This window comes from Lampris incognitus, chromosome 10 (assembly GCF_029633865.1).
Source record: "Lampris incognitus isolate fLamInc1 chromosome 10, fLamInc1.hap2, whole genome shotgun sequence".
NCBI lineage: Eukaryota > Metazoa > Chordata > Actinopteri > Lampriformes > Lampridae > Lampris > Lampris incognitus.
Genome location: NC_079220.1, coordinates 58,173,321 through 58,194,096, shown reverse-complemented (window position 1 = coordinate 58,194,096; position 20,776 = coordinate 58,173,321). Strand labels below are relative to the sequence as shown.

At 45.3% G+C, this 20,776-nt stretch overlaps 1 protein-coding gene across 1 annotated transcript in view; it reads right to left on the bottom strand.

Annotated features, from left to right (window-relative positions):
- Nucleotides 1-20,776, bottom strand: part of cacna1aa (calcium channel, voltage-dependent, P/Q type, alpha 1A subunit, a) — a 153,311-nt gene that overhangs the window by 79,898 nt on the left and 52,637 nt on the right. The window contains exons 3-6 of the mRNA XM_056288482.1: nt 17,582-17,734; nt 16,194-16,381; nt 1,597-1,700; nt 924-1,039 (exon numbers count right to left, since the gene is read on the bottom strand). Coding sequence (XP_056144457.1) covers nt 924-1,039; nt 1,597-1,700; nt 16,194-16,381; nt 17,582-17,734 — 561 coding nt within the window. The remainder of the gene's footprint in view (nt 1-923; nt 1,040-1,596; nt 1,701-16,193; nt 16,382-17,581; nt 17,735-20,776) is intronic.

The following is a 20,776-nucleotide window of genomic DNA, read 5'->3' as shown; positions in this document are numbered from 1 at the left end:
TGCAGTAGCACTATTTTATGGGTCTGGCTAAGGACCAAAATATTGTAATGGAAAGATTTAATATGGTCCCAAAGTTATTATCAGGGAAAATTTGTTTTGAGCAGCTAGAGGCTTTGGACATAGACTTTCTCTGCCTCTAGAAAGTAAGGCTGTCTGTATAACGGTAAAGGAGTTGAGTGGTAGCCCAAGAACACAATAATTTCTGCTAAGTTTGATATGTGGTTCTCAGTCAGGCCCTCAGGCACCAGTTATCCCAGCCTGTGTTTTTTCCCCCCCTTTTTCTCCCAGTTGTGTCCAGCCAATTACTCCACTCTTCCGAGCTGTCCCAGTTGTTGCTCCACCCCCCCGCCGATCCGGGGAGGGCTGCAGACTACCACATGCCTCCTCTGATACATGTGGAGTCACCAGCTGCTTCTTTTCACCTGACAGTGAGGAGTTTCACCAGGGGGACATAGCGCGTGGGAGGATCACGCTATTCCCCCCAGTTCCCCCTCCCCCTGAACAGGCGCCCCGAACAGCTGGAGGAGGCGCTAGTGCAGTGACCAGGACACATACCCAGCTTCCCACCTGCACACACAGCCAATTATTTAGGGATGCCCAACCAAGCCGGAGGTAACACAGGGATTCAAACTAGCGATCCCTGTGTTGGTACGCAATGGCATAGACCACTACGCTACCCGGACGCCCCTAGTCTGTTTCAAACCTGGAACAATAGGTGAATTGAACCTGACAGAATAGAAACCCGGACGGTAGCCTGAGGATTGGACTGACAACCACTGGGTTAGACCACATATGTCATGGAGACAACTTTAAACAGTTGAATGTACTGGGATTTAACACTGGAAAAAGATGCTTGCTATGTGTTCCTGTTGCTGAATGTGTCCAAAAACAAAACACAAAACACAAAGCACATATGTGCACACCTGCTTTGCAGATCCATTCCAGGTAGCCGTTAAGCTCCCTCTCAATCTGCTGCTGTCTGCGCAGCTTCAGGAACTCACTCCTGTTCTCCACACGCTCTCGCTCTTTGGCAAACTCACTGCAGGATGTGCGTATGGATATGTGCACACACGCACGCACGCATGCACACACACACACACACACACACACACACACACACACACACACACACACAAAATTTGGTAGACACTTTTATCAAATGCCCTGTATGACTTTAAGTGTAGAAAAGATACTGTGAGTACAAGTGTACAGTTTAACCTCAAAGCATTAGGGTTATGCATCAGGCCGACACTGACTTGAAGATGCATGAACACACAAATGCCAAATAGTCATAAACTCATATTTCAAAACAGATTTAATTCAATTAATTTCGTTAAGAATTAGGGGAAAAATTGCATACAAGGTACGAAAATCACACGTTCACAAACACATTCCCTCATTCAGCCATTCACACTCACACATCGTAAATACACACCCACATGTACATCCAGACATGCAAACATGAAGACAAATGTGCATGCATGTAAATAACTCAAAAAGCCTTTCCAGCCAGCCACATACAGACAACATACACACACAAACACACACACACACACACACACACACACACACATGCAAAATATATCTGAGACCTACCCTGACAGTACACCCAGCACCAGGTTGAGCATGAAGAAGGAGCCAATGATGATGAGGGGGATGAAGTACATCCAATTCCACGCACTCCCTGAGGCATCATTGCTCTTGAAACACACACACACACACACACACACATACACACAAACACACACCATTAGTCATCATTGATGTTTCACTCTTCTCTCCTGAGTTTGATATAATGCTGTCAAAGGTGGCAGAAACATCACATGGTCAATAGTTTATTAATGCAGGGCTGGCACATCTCTAGAATTTACCACCACTCCCACCAGAGATGGTTTAGTATACCACAGAATTGCACAAGTGACTGGAAGTGGCTGTCACGGGTCAAAGGGTTTGATAACAAATCAAAACAAGACAAAAAAAAAAACCTGCCCCATGTATTACAGGATTTTAATGCTTCTTTACAGAACATGTGCTTGAGCCTTGTGTTACACGTGCAGATTTGAGATATATCTCCCTGCTGCAAGGGACAGGCACCGTTTTGACTGTAAACTGTCAACTGCAGCTGTACTTGCAACTGCAAGTGATGACATCTGTTCAGGTCTAGTCAGGTTGGGCCACTGTCTTTGTTAAAATACTTCTCCTAATGTTGCTGCTCGATCTCCACATCCATAAAGATGGAGGGTCTGGAACTCATTAGACTAGGAAATAAAGAGTTTGACCTGTGACTGGTTTATATCATTATTATTATTTTTGTTGAGCACTTGTACTTTGCCTGTTTCTGCCTATTCACATTTAAAAAAGGTAAAAAGGGGTGTAGATGAAGACGAGTGATGGAGGTGTGTGTGTGGGGTGGGGGGTGGTTAACACCAACTAAAGTGGCCTTTCTACTTGGCTCATGTATCACTGGTCTGACAAGCCGGCCCCCACATGTGTCGTCTCCGTCAGGTCGGTGTTGGTGTCTTTGATGCCCCGATATGATTCAGTAGGGGTTGATGGTAACATGCCCCCAAAAGCAGCCGAGTGACGCATCTTGTTTTTTGCTGAATTCATCATGTGGACAAGGAGTTCTTCAATCCTAAACCCATACCAACAAAAAGTTAAAAGAAAAGACGACCCCTCTAAAAGTGTTGAAAATGCACTAAACTCCAAATAAGCACAGAGGGAACGTATTCAAAAGCAGAGGTCAGTTTTCCTATGTGGGAAGTTGAAAAATAAGCAACAGCACGGCTGACATAGTTCTGCTTCATGTCACCTCACCAAGTAAAAGCGTATCTGCTGGCCTCACAGTAAATAATGTATAATGCCTGCACCGCTCCCCCTCCCTCCCCACCATCTCCATCTCAAGCCTCTCTTTCTTATTCTCTCCTACTTCTCATCTCATTTAGCCCCATTCTTGGCCCCCTTTATTTCTTCCTTACCTCCTTCCTTCTTTCCTTTTTGCCTTCCTTCCATCCTTCTTCCCTTCTGTTTTTCTTTGCTTGGATAGTACTCCTCTCCTTTCCTTTCATCATGCCAACCTCCATTCCTTCCCTTTTTCTCTCCTTTCTTGCACTCTCCTTGACTTCCTTCTCTCTCAATGTTTCAGTTCTCTTAATTCACCACCACCACCATCCCACCCTATGCCCAAAATGTTTTCTGGGGTTTTTTTGTTGTTGTTGCAAATTTCATATCCTGTCTTTCTCAAAACTTCCTCCTTCTTCTCCTTCCTCCCCCCTGCATCCTCCCTCCTCCCTGCATGTAAGCTGGCTTTGCTGCCGTGTGCACCCAGTGTACCGCAGACCCTTTTTCCCCCCATTAAACTTTTATCCTTCCCCTCCTCAGCAGCTTGCAAGAATAACTCGGGCTGGGCAGACCCTTTTAAATATAGAGCAGCACCGAGACAGAGTAACACGGAGGAAGAAGGGGGAGGAGAGACAAAGGAATGCACACAGAAAAACAAAGATGGAGATAGATGAAGAGATGGAAAGCGGGAGGGTGGGGGTGGGGCGGCGGCCTTGGCAGCTGGACGAAGGTGGAAGAGACGAAAGAGAGAATAAGGGGGAAATCAGTTTAATTTGAGATGGAGTGGGTGAAGCAGGAATCAGAGGGGTTTGATGGGCTAAGAGAGAGAAAGAGACTCAGCGGCGACGCAAACACTCGACGACCCTCATCTACCCCTGGTCTCCATAGCAACGGCTGCCACTGACAGCAGGGAATTGTTCAAAGTCTCAGGCATGAGCAATGATGCTGCATGAGGACCTAGCACCCATCCCATGGACAGCTGCACACGGCACAAAAAGTGAAATTAAATGGAAGGCTTTGCATGTACAACTGATGAGGTTGGGGCAACACATGCTTAGACTTTGGGATTTCAAATATTGCTATTACTATTGGGTTTGACAGACCAAAAAAATCGTAAAATTTAGTAATTTCACAACATACTGTTTTCACTGAATAAAGATATAATGTATATTCTGTGGCTGTGAAAATTTTGCACAAAATGGCTTACAAATATCTTAATTATAGAAAAAGATCGCTAACAAAGGAAAACTCTGATAATTGGATCCATATGTCAAACAGTGTGGCGTTGTCATTTGTTAATACTAGTGTATTAACAAATGATTCTATTAGGTACAGGTATAAAACCTGAGCAGCCATGTACTGCTCAAGCCCCAGAATAACAATAAACAATTAGTTGCCTGTCTTTATGCATGCTCAATAATGCAGGTAAGAAAATCCATCCACTCATTGTCCAAGCCGCTTATCCCAGTCAGGGTCGCGGGATGCTGGAGCCTATCCCAGCAGTCATTGGGCTGTAAGCAAGGAGACACCCTGGACAGGCTGCCAGGCCATCAACGGGCCCACACACACACACACTCACACCTAGGGACAATTTAGTACAGCCAATTCACCTGACCGACATGTCTTTGTACTGTGGGAGGAAACCGGAGCACCTGGAGAAAACCCACGCAGACACGGGGAGAACATACAAACTCTGCACAGAGGACAACCTGGGATGACCCCCAAGGTTGGACAACCCCAGGACCGTCTTGCTGTGAGGCGACCGCGCTAACCACTGCGCCACCATGCCACCCTTATGTTCAAATCATAGCTTAAAAATGTTATTTCCCTCATAGACAAAATTCTTTTACAATGTTTTTGGTTGAAATGTGCCTTGCATGTTGACATTAAATATTTTTTTAAATTATGACAGGAACATTGGTATATCCAAATGTCGATGTGAAACTCATTGTTTGCCTGATGTTTGGCAAAATCATATGCCATTATTGTAGCTGCAGCTGATGACCTGACTACCTTCAGGCTAACTTGAAACCAAAACTTTGAAATACTCCTTTGGATGAAGCTTACTGTATTCTAATGCCAGATGCAAAGGGGGCCAAATATGAGAAATGTTTTGCAAACCACTGATCATATAACATAGGGTGATACTGCTCTTGACTGTCACAAGGTGAAGTTTGGGAACGATGATGCCATCACTCTTTTAGATCATTGTTGGGAGACTGAGAAAGCCCAAAACACAGCACATGGAACGGCAGGAGTGCTGCTGATGGACCACTTCAGTGTTGAGGTTCTCCTGATGTCAAAGCTGACCGAAGACCAAGAACAAGTCTGATCCCAGTGCAGAACCATGATATGCCCTTTATGGAAAAAAGTTGCAGGCTTTACTTGGTAAGTTCGCCCATCTACACAAGTGGTTAAAACTATTGCCAGGCTGCCATTTTTTCCCTCCTTTCTATTCATGATATACTCTAACAGGTGAATTTTTTAAAAATCTTTGCCCTTTCATCTCAAACATTTTCTTTTCTTTTCACAACACTATAAAACAATTCCAATGTAAGAATGTCATTTAAAGTTATTAAAATATAATGTCGCTAAATGTATTATTGATTTAAAAAACAAAAATAAACATTTGAAGTAATCATGGTTACTCAACTACTTATACACAGTAATTACAATGTTTAATTTTACATTACTTTTAATTTTTCTAGTTATTGTAATGTAATGAGACTTGCTTAAGACCAAGGGTTTTTTTCAGGCACCGCCACATATTATATAATTTAGAATAAAAAAAACTATTTATAAACCAACATGAAATCATATTTTGTTGTGCTAACATTGTACTGGTTAGTCTTTTAGTTATTTGTATGAATAATATTATGAAAAATTTTTTGTCCAAAACTGTGTGTTCTATGATGCAACAATGGATACAGTCCATCTCCATGGTGATGGAATGTATCTGCAGATTAAATGGAATGTATCTGAATGTATCGAGTGAAGTTTACCCAGATACAGTCCACTGGACCATCTGTCAATAACTGTTCTTTGTGTCAAGTCAGTATATTTGAGGTGAGAATACCAGAGATACACAATTTCTGTTCTTTTTATTTGAAGCCGATGGAGGATGTATGTTCTAGGCAGTGTTGTAGTACTCGAGTCCAGGACTCGGACTCGAGTCCGACTCGAGTCCTGATTTTCATGACTCGTGACTCGACTTGGACTTGAGCACTGATGACTCGGACTTGGACTTGGACTCGCGAATTTACTGCATCCGGACTCGAAAGTTGGAGACCCGGACTCTGACATTTTAATTAATAAAGACTGTTTTTGTTAGATTTTTTTTAAATAATAGGCCCTATTAAAATATATTGATAGCTATATTAATACTGTAACATTATTCAATTCCGTGTAAGGGCAGGCACGTGTGTTCCACCTACATGCGGATTCACGTGGCGTGCATACCGTCATGTTCAGTAGCGCGAAGATGCCTAAAGAGACACCCCGAATTGTGCGCTTTGCTTGCACAGATTTTACAACAAATTCCAGCAAGATCACTGCTAGATGTTCGATATGTAAATTAACTATTGAGGAGAAGACCGGGACAACCTCAAACTTCAACAGACATCTGTCAAGGATGCACCCAGACAAGTAAGTGATATGCAGTCAGTTGATGATATGGTTGGTGATCAGTTAACGTTAGCTAGCTAGCTATCTAGCTACGGTAACAATAGCCTCTGAAGTAACTCAACCACTGGTCCAAGATGTTGGGTTAGGAAAAACAGGAACTCAGCCTTCAGTCATATCTTCTTTCCTGCAAAAGAGTGCATGGGAAACACTCAGGAGAGAAGATTGCAATGATGTTTGAATGCTGTGCTGAAGAATACCTGATTAAGGACAAGATCAACTTTGTCATAACTGACAATGCATCCAACATGAGAAAAGCTTTCCAGGCCAGCTTTCCCCTTGAGGATCCTTGTGATGCTAAAGCTCATGATCCCAGCACATTTGAGGAGGATGATGAAATATGGCAAGACCTGATGCCAGAAGATCAACAGACAGTCAATGACACTTTGGCTGAGAACTGTAAGATGCAGAGACTATCATGCTTCACACATTCACTGCAGTTGGTCATAAAAGATGGTCTGAAAGACACCAGTGGGCTGTCAAGCACCCTAGCAAAGCTATCCCGTGCAGCCAACCTCCTCCACAGTGGCACCTCGTTTAAAGACTGCTTTGAAGCGTGTTTTGGTGATGCAACAATTCCAACAGTGAATGCCACACGATGGAATTCCACTCTGAAGCAGGTGAAGGCTTATTTGCATTTAGACATGCAAAAGCTGTCCAGTGTGTTGGAATCAGAGGGGCACAAAAGCCTTATCTTATCCCCGCGAGAGTATGCTCAGCTTAAAGAACTGATCGAAGTTCTTGATCCGTTCTTAGAGGCAACCAACCTAACTCAGGGTGAGACTACTGTCCCCGTCTGTGTGATTGTGCCCTGTGTCCTCACTCTGCGCTGTCACCTGCAGGAAATGAGAGGAAAAGCCAGATACTGTGGGCCTCTGGTGAGAGCTCTGGAGAGCTCCTTGAAAACAAGGTTTGCAGAGGTTTTCAGTGCAGTCAAGATACCAGGATGTGAGCCAGCTGAAGGAAGAGGCCCCACCAAATTTCCTTTCACCAATGCCTACTTCATAGCATCTGTGTTGGACCCAGCATTTGGCTTCCAGTGGCTAGAACATGATGTGCAGCTGGACAGTGACATCAAAGATGTGCTGAAGACTGAGATCAAAGGTGAGAAATGTTTTGATTAATGTTAGTTAAGTGATTAACTATTTGATTGTTGTGATGTTTATATCATTGAAGGTGTTACAATAAAGCACATAGACATGTCATTTGTCATGTAGGCCTAGTCAATAACATATCTGTAATGAGTCCCCCATGCCCCCCTCTCATTTTAGAGTATATAAAGGCAGAGGGTGACAAGCAGGACCAGGGGAAGGTGAACTTTCAGAGTCTCCTCCTGAGAAGCAGTTGAGAATGTTCTCCCACTAGAGGAGGACTCCCTCCTCCACCGAGAAGAAGCCATCTGGCCAGGCTCAGTTGACTGCATACCTCGACTTGATCGCTGAGCAGGACTCTGACTCAGTCCCGTGCCTCAGGTTTTGGCAGCAAAACAAATCCAAATTCCCTACCCTCTATCAGATTGCCACACAGGCATTCTCTATCCCTGCCTCCAGTGCGCCCATTGAAAGGGTATTTAGTCATGGAGGCATTTTGATGAGGCCTCACCGTGCAAGGTTGAGTAGTTCCATGCTGTCAGATCTTATGTTTTTGAAATGCAATGTGTATGCTTAAAACTAGTGCCACCAGCCTTTGGTTCCTAACTATTCCTGAGAGACAATGTCTTTTGACTAGTTTTTATGAATGTATTGTATGCTGTGGAACTTACTTCTGTATACTGTTTCCACCATTTGCTAATATCATGCTATTCACAGCTATCAAGGTGTTTTGAAGCACATCCAATGTTCAGAATGTCAAAGAAATTCAGACTGTTCTAAAAATGTGTGTGTGCTCGCATGCTTGCGCGTGCATGTGTGTGAGTGTGTGGGTGTGCATTTGTTTGGCTATCGTGTCACAAAGTAAATAAACTCCCTTTGAAATGGTGACAGCTGTGTCATTTATGTTTAATGTAGACCTTTTTTATTTGTATGTCAGATCTTTGACTGTGCCCGAGTGGATCACTGGAGCCATCTTGGAACTCGACTCAGACTCAACCTTGATGACTCGGACTCGGACTAGGGTAATAGGGACTCGACTCGGACTCAGGCAATGGGGACTCGACTCGACTTTTCTTTGGTGACTCGGACTTGGACTTGGACTCGAACACTGGGGACTCGAGACTCGACCCGGACTCGAGGTTTAGTGACTCGACTACAACACTGGTTCTAGGCATGGAAGATAACAACTTGCAGTCTTTACTTATGATGGTAATGCAGTTAGTATTAATGAAACTGAGTTCAAGACTTAATGCAATCAAACTAAATCCATACAGTGAAAATGTGTTAATATTTCCTGTTTCCTTTTCAGACCTGGGACTTGAACACTGTCTTGAAACTGGGTGACATCTGATTTTGAGGCTCACATGTTGCTCACTTCACCTGAAAGCAACAGCCCCTCTACTCAGTAAGTCACATATGTCAAGAACAAGACAAGGTTAAGACAATGAGGTGAAATAGCTGGTCTTGATGATGAACTGATGAACTGACCTGTTATGAATTTGTCTTTAATCCTTACATTCTCCAGAGACCCTGAGACCAGATTGGCTGAAGAGGTTATCAAGCTCCTGATGGAGAGGAAACAGGAACAGCCCAGCTCCAGGCTCCTTAGTTTCAAGGATGTTGTGGCACAGCTTATTCCCAGAGTGCTCCAGGAGCTCTGGGATCATCTGCACAACCATAAAAATCACCATGCCCTCGTGCGAGTTGAGCAATGTGGCTATTGGGGTCGCAAAGGCTGTGCTGGATAAGCTCCCTGACCTCCAGGACCGCAAGGTCAGTTTCCCCCAAAATGACCGGGATGAGAAGGTCCTAGAGATAGTGGGTAAGGTCATGGCAGAGTTCAAACCACAGGATCTGACTGTGGAGATAAGCCTCACAGGTTCTAAGCTCCTGATGGCAATTGTCAACATTATGGCGAGTGTTTAATGTTTGCTGCCCTCAAAGCAGCTGTATCTCCTGCTGAGGACATTCTGGATGTCAACGCCAAGGAGGTAAGAAACATTAATCAAAAATCATGAAAGGATGGAGGACCATTATTGGATACTCCAAAATGTAAATCTGCAATATTTGATTCACGGTTCATCTCCTTCCTTAGTGTGAACTGAATGGAGACCATACCAACGCCCATGATTTAAATGGAGTGGATGGCTCCCTCAGCAACTGCTGGTGAAACGGACAAGACGTCCACAATGGTCCAGGATTCAACAGCACTCGACACTGCCGTTGGCCTGATAGCTCCGGCTGAGGATGCCTCGCCAACCAGCATGCTCGATGCAGAGTCTTCCAACACCACAGCTGGTAGGATTCATTCATAATTGTTTGTCAGTTGTCAACTGACTACGACAAGGGCTAATTCCAACATAATGAACCAATACATTGGCTAGCTTTTTTTCAGGGGTCAGCAAGCCCAAGAAGGGAAGCATCTACCGACTGTTACGCTTCTTCTGTTGTATAACCTCCACGAAAAATGTGGATTAAGTCCCACTACTAATGATTTGGGTGGACAGAAAAAAAGGCAAAAATAAAAAAAAGAGACAGCAATAAAACATTTATTTGGTCGTTTTGTCCCCTTTGGGGGGGAGGGGGGTGGAGAGGCCATTAAAATGGTCTGGGCTTAATGTTAAAAATACTTCAGCGTATGGCACATGATGAAAAATGGCATATCTAAAGAAAATTAATCACAGAAGGTTGAATCAGTTCATCTGGACACAACGTTCACTTGGAGAAACACTTCATCCCTCGTTAAAGTGACCCCCCCCCCAAATCCAAACCGATTGCAGGCATCCCCACCCCTACAAACAACACAACTGCCCAACGACTCAACCAACGATCGCTTTCATATGCAAATTGCTGTGACCATGATGGGCCTGTTGACCACACAGGTCTGTCATGGTTGTCTGGTCCACCAACAGTTGACCAACGTTCTGTACCATCAAAATAGCAAAAACCATAAAAGAACACAACAGAACACAAAGGCAAGACTAGTTAGAAGACAACAACTCTCATACTGAGTTAAAAGCCAAGGAATAAAGATGTGTTTTAAGACGGTATTTAAAGACAGGCAGTGTAGAGGCCAGCCTAACATGCAGAGGCAACTCATTCCTGAGTTTGGGGGTTACAACTGAAAAGGAAGGATTTCTCCTTTTCTTCAACCTTGATCTTGGTCTTGACCTGGTTTTTGACATCTCCTACAAATAACAGGTGGCCCATGGCAGTCTAACCATGGGGACTCTGAAGGCGGGCAAGACACTGAGCAAGCTGGTTAAGTTGTTCCTGCTGTTTTGTTTTTTTTAGCATATCTTTTACCTCAGCTAACTCATGAGAAGTGTTACGAAGAACTGGTAAGAAAACAAAAGAAAGTTAAATCAGTTCATCTGGATACAACGTTTATTGACCTATTTATTGACGGAGGGTCAAAGAGACCATCTATGTGAAGAGGGAACGACCATCTCTGACCCGGGGGGGGGGGAGGGCTAAGAGTATATCTGTCACCATCTTACAACACTGTGATTGCAAACATTTCTCAATCCTCTGTGAATAGTACACATGGCCATTGTTTTTCATTCATTCATCATCAACCACTTCTCTGGGGTCGGGTCACCGTGGCAGCAAGCTAAATAGGGCACTCCAGACATCCCTCTCCCCAGCAACGCCCTCCAGCTCCTCCTACGGGGATCCCAGGGCATTCCCAGGCCAGATTGGATATGCAGTCCCTCCAGCAAGTTCTGGGTCTACCCCGGGGCCTCCTCCCAGTTGGCCGTGCCCGGAAAACCTCGAAAGGAAGGTGCCCAGGAGGCATCCTAATCAGATGCACGAACCACCTCAACTGGCTCCTTTCGGCTCGAAGGAGCAGCAGCTCTAATCTGAGCCCAGACACCCTATGGAGAAAACTAATTTCAGTTGCTTGTATCTACGATCTCACCCTTTCGGTCACTACCCAAAGCTCATTACCATAGCTGAGGGTTGGAACGAAGACTGACTGGTAAATTGAGAGCTTTGCCTTCCAATCTCAGCTCCCTCTTCACCACAACGGTCCGGTACAACAACCGCATTACTGCGGATGCTGCACCAATCCACCTGTCAATCTCCCGCTCCATCCTACCCTCACTCGTGAACAAGACCCCGAGGTACTTGAACTCCTTCACTTGAGGCAACAACTCATCCCCAACCCGGAGGGAGCAATCCACCATTTTCCGGTAGAGAACTATGGCCTCAGACTTGGAAGTGCTGACCCTCATCCCGGCCATTTCACACTCAGCTGCAAACCGCCCCAGTGCATGTTGGAGGTCGGGTGATGAAGCCAACAAAACCACATCATCTGCAAAAAGCAGCGATTCAATTCTGAGGTCCCCAAAACAGACACACTCCTCACCTTGGCTGCGCCTTGAGATCCTGTCCAAGAATATCACAAACAGAATTGGAGACAAGCGACAACCTTGGCGGAGTCCGACACCCACCAAAAACGTGTTTGACTTTGTGCCAAGAATGCAGACACAGCTCTCACTTTTGTTATACAAGGACCGGATGGCTTGTAGCAACTGCCCCGGTACCCCATACTCCCGCAGTACCCCCGACAGAGTGCCCCGGGGTATATGGTTGTAAGCCTTCTCCAAGTCCACAAAACACATGTAGACTGGCTGGTCAAACTCCCATGCCTCCCTCAGCACTTCCGCAAGGGTAAAGAGTTGGTCCGTTATTCCATGGCCAGGACGTAATCTGCACTGTTCCTCCTAGATTTGAGGTTCGACAAATAGGTCGGAGACTCCTTTCCAGCACGCTAGAGTAGACTTTCCCAGGGAGGCTGAGCAATGTGATGCCCCGATAATTGGAGCACACCCTCCGGTCCCCCTTTTTTAAATATGAGAACCACCACCCCAGTCTGCCATTCCACAGGTACTGTCCCTGACCGCCACACGACACTAAAGAGGCGTGTCAGCCAAGACAGCCCAACAATGTCCAGAGCCGTCAGCATCTCAGGGTGAATCTCATCCACACCCAGCGCCTTGCCACTGAGGCGCTTCTTAACTACCTCAGAGACCTCTGCCAGGGATATGGCTGGGGCTTCCCCTGAGTCTTCAGACTCTACTTCCTCCACTGAGGACGTGTTAGCCGAGTTCTGGAGCTCCTCAAAGTGTTCTTTCCACCACTCGACATCATCCTCAGTCCGGGTCAACAGTTCCCCACCCCGGCTGAACACAACCTGAGTCAAGCCCTGCTTCCCTTTCCTGAGTCGCCAGATGGTTTGCCAGAACTTCCTTGAGGCCAACCGAAAGTCCTCCTCCATAGCCTCGCTGAACACCTCCCACACCCGAGTTTTTGCTTCCGTGACCGCCGAAGCCGCAGCCCTTCTGGCCTCCTGGTACCTGTCTGTTGCTTCAACATACCCCTGAGCCAACCAAGCCTGACAGGCCCCCTTCTTCAGCCTCACGGCTTCCCTCACCGCCGGTGTCCACCAGCGGGTTCTTAGGTTGCCACCTCGACAGGCACTGATGACCTTATGACCACAGCTCCTGCCTACCACATCTGCAGTAGAGGCTTTGAACATGGTCCACTCAGACTCCATGTCCCCAGCCTCCCTCGTGATATACAAGAACTTCCAGAGGTGGGAGTTGAAAACCAGACGTTCCCAGTTCACCCTCACTACACATTTGGGTTTGCCAGGTCTGTCCAGCAGCCTTCCCAACCATCCGATCCAACTCACCACAAGGTGGTTATCAGTTGACAGCTCTGCTCCTCTCTTCACCCGAATGTCCAAAACATATGGCCGCAGATCTGATGATATGACCACAAAGTCTATCATCGATCTTCGGTCTAAGGTGTTCTGGTACCAAGTACACTTATGAACTACCTTATGTTCGAACATGGTGTTTGTTATGGCCAATTTATGACTCGCACAGAAGTCCAATAACAAGGCACCACTCGGGTTCAGATTGGGGAGGCCGTTCCTCCCAATCACACCCCTCCAGGTTTCTCCATTGTTGCCCACGTGAGCGTTGAAGTGACTCCAAGAAGGCTGCATACTCCAAACCGCTATTCGGTGCATAAGCACACACAACAGTCAGAGCTTTCCCCCAGCACTCTCAGTCATATAGAGGCGACCCTCTCATTCTCCGGGGAGAACTCCAACACGGCAACACTTAACCGGGGACTTGTGATTATCCCCACAACCGCCCGGCACCTGTCACCTTGGCCAATTCCGGAAAAGTAAGGGCCCAGACACACCAAACCAACAACAGAGAACTAGCGGCGCCGAAGGCTGACTGTTGCATCACCTCACGTTGCCTGCATCTGGGCCAAAGAGTAGCACTTGAACACACCTCAAAGATGGCCATGCTTACATTCTGCGCCTGTGTGAGAGAAAATAACTCTCTATACCAGCAGGTGGCGGTAGTCTGTATTCACCATTCAAAATTTGAAATCGGAAGACCCAAAACTGCGGATATACAAACCATAAACAAAGCAGCGTTTCCTTACCATTTTCACTCAAACCTCGCTCACTACAGACGGTGTCATAATATAGCTACTTCTAATCAAGAATACATCTGATAAAAAGTTGCAAATGGCACTGGTGTTGTCAGCCCTTGGTCTTTTCGTTGTGGAAGAAAGGAAGAGGCAGAGGTGAAAAATAAGGAGAAATCACGCTAAATGGGTAAAATCATGGATACTATAGCGACAGTCTCAAGGGGCTTTCCCAAACCTGTGTCGAGAGCTGGAGATAAATGAAATCTCCGATTTTAAAAATTTTTGCTCAGCTATTTCCTGTTCAGAGCCTTCTGTGTGTGGCCTCTTGACTTCGGTTTGCTTGCTTTCATAACTTCTGTTTCTCTTCTTGTGCACTGATTCACCAAGCTGAACAGCCAATCAGAGTGATCTCTCGCACCGATGGGCTCCGCCGCCGATTCAACATGCTGAATCGGCCCATAAGCTGCCAACAGGGGTCCAACTAGTGCCAACGGTGTGGGACAAACCCCAAAAACTAGGGCCAGAGATGCTCACCGATGGCCCGATAAAGCCTTAATGAATCCAGCCCCTCTCCAGGAATTTGGTACCAGAGCCCATGCTTTGTGTGGAGGTGAGCCCAACTATATCTAGTTGGTACTGCTCCACCTCCCGTACCAGCTCAGTCTCCCTCCCTGCCAGAGAGGTGACATTCCATCCATCCATTATCTTAACTGCTTATCCTGCTCTCAGGGTTGTGGGGATGTTGGAGCCTATTCCAGCAGTCATTGGGCGGCAGGCGGGGAGACACCCTGGACAGGCCACCAGGCCATCACAGGGCACACACACACACCCACACACATTCATTCCTAGGGCCAATTGAGTACGGCCAATTCACCTGACTTACATGTCTTTGGAATGTGGGAGGAAACCGGAGTCCCCAGAGGAAACCCACGCAGACATGGGGAGAACATGCAAACTCCACACAGAGGACGACCTGGGATGACCCACCAAGGTTGGACTACCCCGGGGCTCGAACCCCGGAACTTCTTGCTGTGAGGCAACCGCGCTAACCACTGCGCCACCGTGCCGAAGGTGATATTCCATGGCCATTGTAATTCTAGTTAATGGTCACGCCCATATTTACATATGAAACTGCTCGTTGGTTTTCGTCGTTATGCAACTGTATTGTTTATAAGGGTGGGGATACCTGCAGTCAGTTTAGACTGAAGAGGTCACTTAGTTGAGTGATGAAATGTTTCTGTCAATAAATGGTGTGTCCAGATGAACTGATTCAACTTTCTTTGGATTAGTTGCCTGTTTTGAGCCAGCGGCAATAACCACGACTGAGTTTTGAAGCCAGACACCTTAAGATGCAGTTCTTATAATGGCCACTAGATGCTGGCTCCAAAAATACTCTAGTTGTATGGAAGCCAATGGAGTAAAAAAGTTGAGTTTTCTCTCTTTTGTCCACAAGACCTTGGGGTCTCCATAGCTAATTTCCCCTAACGTGTGTGTGGTGGGGTTTTTGAAAATTATTGTTCCAATAAGAGGATATAAAGTCTTAAAAGTTGGTATGGGGCATAGGTGCCTTAATTGCCAAGTCTCTCTCTGGAGTGATTGACAGGCTGCTCATGCGTCTGAATCAGGCCCCACCTCAGCTCCGTCTTATTGCTCAAATTTAGATGTTCCAGCTCCAAAATCTGACAAGATGCAGCAAGCATAAACACACATTTGTGGCTTTAAACAGGTCCTTCAGAAACCTACAGGTGACATCACAAACCCTTAGTCCATTTTCAAACAATCAATGGTACTGACAAGCCATTCTGCAAGTTATGACTGAAATTATACCTTCATTGCCTGCACGCTTATTTTATTTTTTTGGATTTTTGTTGAACTTTCATTTCTGACTTTCCTCATCCACACATTGCCAAAATGTGTGGATGAAGAAAGGACACACTAAAAGACTTTCTCTGACTCATTACCATTTGCAATACGAACAGTCAACTGAACAATATCTGAATGCCTTGGTGTCTATCTATGTCTGTTTGTCTTCTTTATATGGAAACCATGGCTACATGTCTAACAGTTCATAGGAACACTTCATTTTTGCTAATGGGGTGAAGTAACAGCAGTACTCACATAGTAGAGCAGGTCAGTCCAACCCTCCATGGTGATACACTGGAAGACGGTGAGGACGGCAAACAGGATGTTGTCAAACTGAGTGATGCCGTAGTTGGGTCCCAGCCAGTACTGTCTACAAGTGGTACCCTCTGGACACAGCCGTGACGGAGCCTCTGTCCCACATGGGAATTCCTCTCGGATCTCCCCTAAGGATGGGTGACGTTAGAAGAAAGAAAGCCCCTTTATTTTGTCATAGTACAGGTTACAATGAATGTGTTCTCTGCATGTAACCCATCCTATTGTATAGGAGCAGTGGGCAGCTGCAGCGCTGGGGACCAACTCCAGTTCTTCTTTCCATTGCCCTGATGAGGGGCACAGACAGGAGTATTAACCCTAACATGCATGTCTTTTTGATGATGGGAGGAAACCGGCGCACCCGGAGGAAACCCACACAGACACGGGGAGAACATGCAAACTCCGCACAGAAAGGACCTGGGACAGCCTGGGGTTCAAATCCAGGACTTTCCTGCTGTGAGGCAACAGCACTAACCTTCCTTAATTGGCCACCATAATATGGTTAAAGAGTGGTGGTTATGAAACTGTTTCGAGGGACACCTTAGTCTTTTTCAACATACTTGGGGAATCCATTATTTTCAATTGGCAATATTGAAAAAATTGAACAAGCTTGTTAGAGAAAAATATTTGAAATTCAAAATATCAGGGTATTTGTAAAATTGGGAGATACAGAAGAATGTGCCTGTGTGTTGATGTATGTACTGGTGCCTTAGAGTAGATGCATGCTGAAGATTAGAGGTTTGATAACACCGATTAATATTTAACTGTTTTTTGTATGTACTTGTAATTATGTTCATGAACTTAACTCCATTCTGACATCTTGAGATACTGAAAGATGTTCACAGACTAGAGCACATGGTTTACAGGTATGTATGTCAAATTTGTTGTCTTATTCACTAAATAGAAAAGAAATATGTTCCAAATTGTTCTCAACAGAACTACAGAGATGTTAGATTTAATTATAAAAGAAAATAACTGAAATCACGAAAATTGGCTTTTGTTTGCTACTGTTACCACACCTAAATGTTACCATGTGCCCTGACTAGTGAGTGGAGTTACAGCATCTTGCCCTCAAAGAGAGGTGCAAACTTTATCAAGGGGAACACAGAAAATTAAGTCTAATTATGCTGGAGGCAACCACAGACAGACAGACAGACAGACGGACCAGCAAGCAAGCAAATAAACACACACACACACACACACACATGAATGTATACATTCATGCATACTTGCAAACTTGCATGTGTGCACATTCTCACACATTCATAAACACATACACACACACACACACACACACACACACACACACACACAGTCAGTCAGTCAGTTACCTGTGTGATTGTCAAAGCAGGTGGTGTGGAATTTGCCCATGTAGAACTCTAGGCCAATGATGGCGAACATGAGGATAGCAAAGAACAGCAGCAGGCCAATCTGCAGCAGGGGGATCATGGCCTTCATAATGGACTTAAGCACCACCTGCAAGCCTAGAAAATAAATCACAGACAGCATCGAGTAAAATTATTGATATGGCCCTAAATCACAGTTATGGTCTCGGAGGGCTTTACATTCGCACAGAGAAAAACAGGTAGATACAGTAAATGACACGAGATGACACCCTCTCTACTTAGACCCGCCATTCAGATAAGAAAAAACGCCACAGGAAGAAAAAAAAAATCAGGAAAACAAATGGGAGAAACCTCAGGAGGAAAAAAGAAGTAATGTCTGCAGACTGAAATGCTCCCAAAACTAATCTGTTTGGCAGCAATGTTTTGATTAACCAGATCTCCCTCAGTCGGAGCATCGGAGGTGGGATCTCTTCTCTTGGACAGACAGACATGCAGTAGGTGAGTTGGCAAGGAGGACTGGATTATCTTTTAAAAATAATTATTCTTTATTTTCATCTATTCTTAGAATTAAAAAAATAATAATATGGGGATCGCTGGCTCGAATCCCTGTGTTACTTCCGGCTTGGTCGGCGTCCCTACAGACACAATTGGTCGTGTCTGCGGGTGGGAAACCGGATGTGGGTATGTGTCCTGGTTGCTATACTAGCATCTCCTCTGGTCGGTTGGGGCACCTGGTCAGAGGGGAGGGGGAACTGGGCAGAATAGCGTGATCCTCCAACGCGCTACGTCCCCCTGGTGAAACACCGCACTGTCTGGTGAAAAGAAGTGGCTGGCAAGTCCACGTGTATCGGAGGAAGCATGTGGTAGTCTGCAGCCATCCCCGCATCAGTAGAGGGGGTGGAGCAGCGACCGGGACGGCTTGGACAAAAATGTAATTGGCCAAGTACAATTGGGGAGAAAAAGCCACCAAACATATATAGCGTATTTTTCCGAAACCGTCAATGGTGTTGTGAGTGCTCAACTAACCAAGAGCGGAATATCATTGATATATATACACTCACTGGCCACTTTATTAGGTATACCTTGCTAGTACCGGTTTGGACCCCCTTTTGCCTTCAGAACTGCCTTAATCCTTCGTGGCATAGATTCAACAAGGTACTGGCAAACATTCCTCAGAGAGTTTGGTCCATATTGACATGATAGCATCACGCAGTTGCTGCAGATTTGTCAGCTGCACATCCATGATGCGAATCTCCCGGTCCACCACATCCCAAAGGTGCTCTATTGGATTGAGATCTGGTGACTGTGGAGGCCATTTGAGTACAGTGAACTCATTGTCATGTTCAAGAAACCAGTCTGAGATGATTCGAGCTTTATGACATGGCGCGTTATCCTGCTGGAAGTAGCCATCAGAAGATGGGAACACTGTGGTCATAAAGGGATGGACATGGTCAGCAACAATACTCAGGTAGGCTGTGGCGTTGACACGATGCTCAATTGGTACCAAGGGGCCCAAAGTATGCCAAGAAAATATCCCCCACACCATTACACCACCACCACCAGCCTGAACCGTTGATACAAGGCAGGATGGATCCATGCTTTCATGTGACGCCAAATTCTGACCCTACCATCCGAATGTCGCAGCAGAAATCGAGACTCATCAGACCAGGCAACGTTTTTCCAATCTTCTATTGTCCAATTTTGGTGAGCCTGTGCGAATTGTAACCTCAGTTTCCTGTTCTTAGCTGACAGGAGTGGCACCCGGTGTGGTCCTCTGCTGCTGTAGCCCATCTGCCTCAAGGTTCGACGTGTTGTGCGTTCAGAGATGCTCTTCTGCATACCTCGGTTGTAATGAGTGGTGATTTGAGTTACTGTTGCCTTTCTATCAGCTCGAACCAGTCTGGCCATTCTCCTCTGACCTCTGGCATCAACAAGGCATTTTCGCCCACAGAACTGCCGCTCACTGGATATTTTCTCTTTTTCGGACCATTCTCTGTAAACCCTAGAGATGGTTGTGCATGAAAATCCCAGTAGATCAGCAGTTTCTGAAATACTCAGACCAGCCCGTCTGGCACCAACAACCATGCCACGTTCAAAGTCACTTAAATCACCTTTCTTCCCCATTCTGATGCTTGGTTTGAACTGCAGCAGATCGTCTTGACCATGTCTACATGCCTAAATGCATTGAGTTGCTGCCATGTGATTGGCTGATTAGAAATTTGCGTTAACGAGCAGTTGGACAGGTGTGCCTAATAAAGTGGCCGGTGAGTGTATATTAGCAACTGATGAGTGCGCGATGCATGAAACAAGCTTGTACTGCTATGTATTAAAAGTTTTTTCCTACATCTATTTTGATATCTATCTATCTATCTATCTATCGATCGATCGATCTATCTATCTATCTATCTATCTATCTATCTATCTATCTATCATTTTTTTTGGCTTTTATATATATAAAACTTTGTTAAAACAAACACTCAACGGTAGGTTGATGATTGCTGATGATTGCTTTTGGCATGAAACAGGCTTGTGCTGTCTCATAAAGAATTTAGTGGATATTATATTTGTGTGTGTGTGTGTGTGTGTGTGTGTGTATGTGTGTATATATATAGCCTTTCATTAGAGTCAATGTTATACGTGCAGTTACCAGAAGAATACCAACATTCAGTTCTGTCAAAACCATGAAATGCTCATGCCTATCACAACAAGTAGGCTTGCGTTTAAGTGCAGCTATTGTTATTGTTACAGTCAATAATCAACTCGTTAACCACATCAGGTCTATTCCACATCAAATCTCATTATGCTGTTTACTTATCCTGAATATTACCTTTTAGGCTTACTCCAATTATCCAATGGTGCATATTAATTGTATTTACACCTTGCTAAAGTGATGGGTGGGCCTGCTTGCCGTTTAACATTGCATTCAAGTCCGGTGTACAAGAGGCGAGCGTAACGCACATATCGGGTGCAGCGTTCAGTCCATTTCTGCGGAAACCGAGAGTGTGGTAGAAATACTCGGGAGCTGCCTCATGTGGCTCAAATATATACTGCAGATATAAATCTTGAATGAAAGACTATGAAAGAAATTCTGCAAATTTTTTTTTGCATCCCGTCACAGGGATATTTTATTTGGGTTGCCAAATAAAATATCCAAACCAGTTTCTGGGAATGACTGGTTTA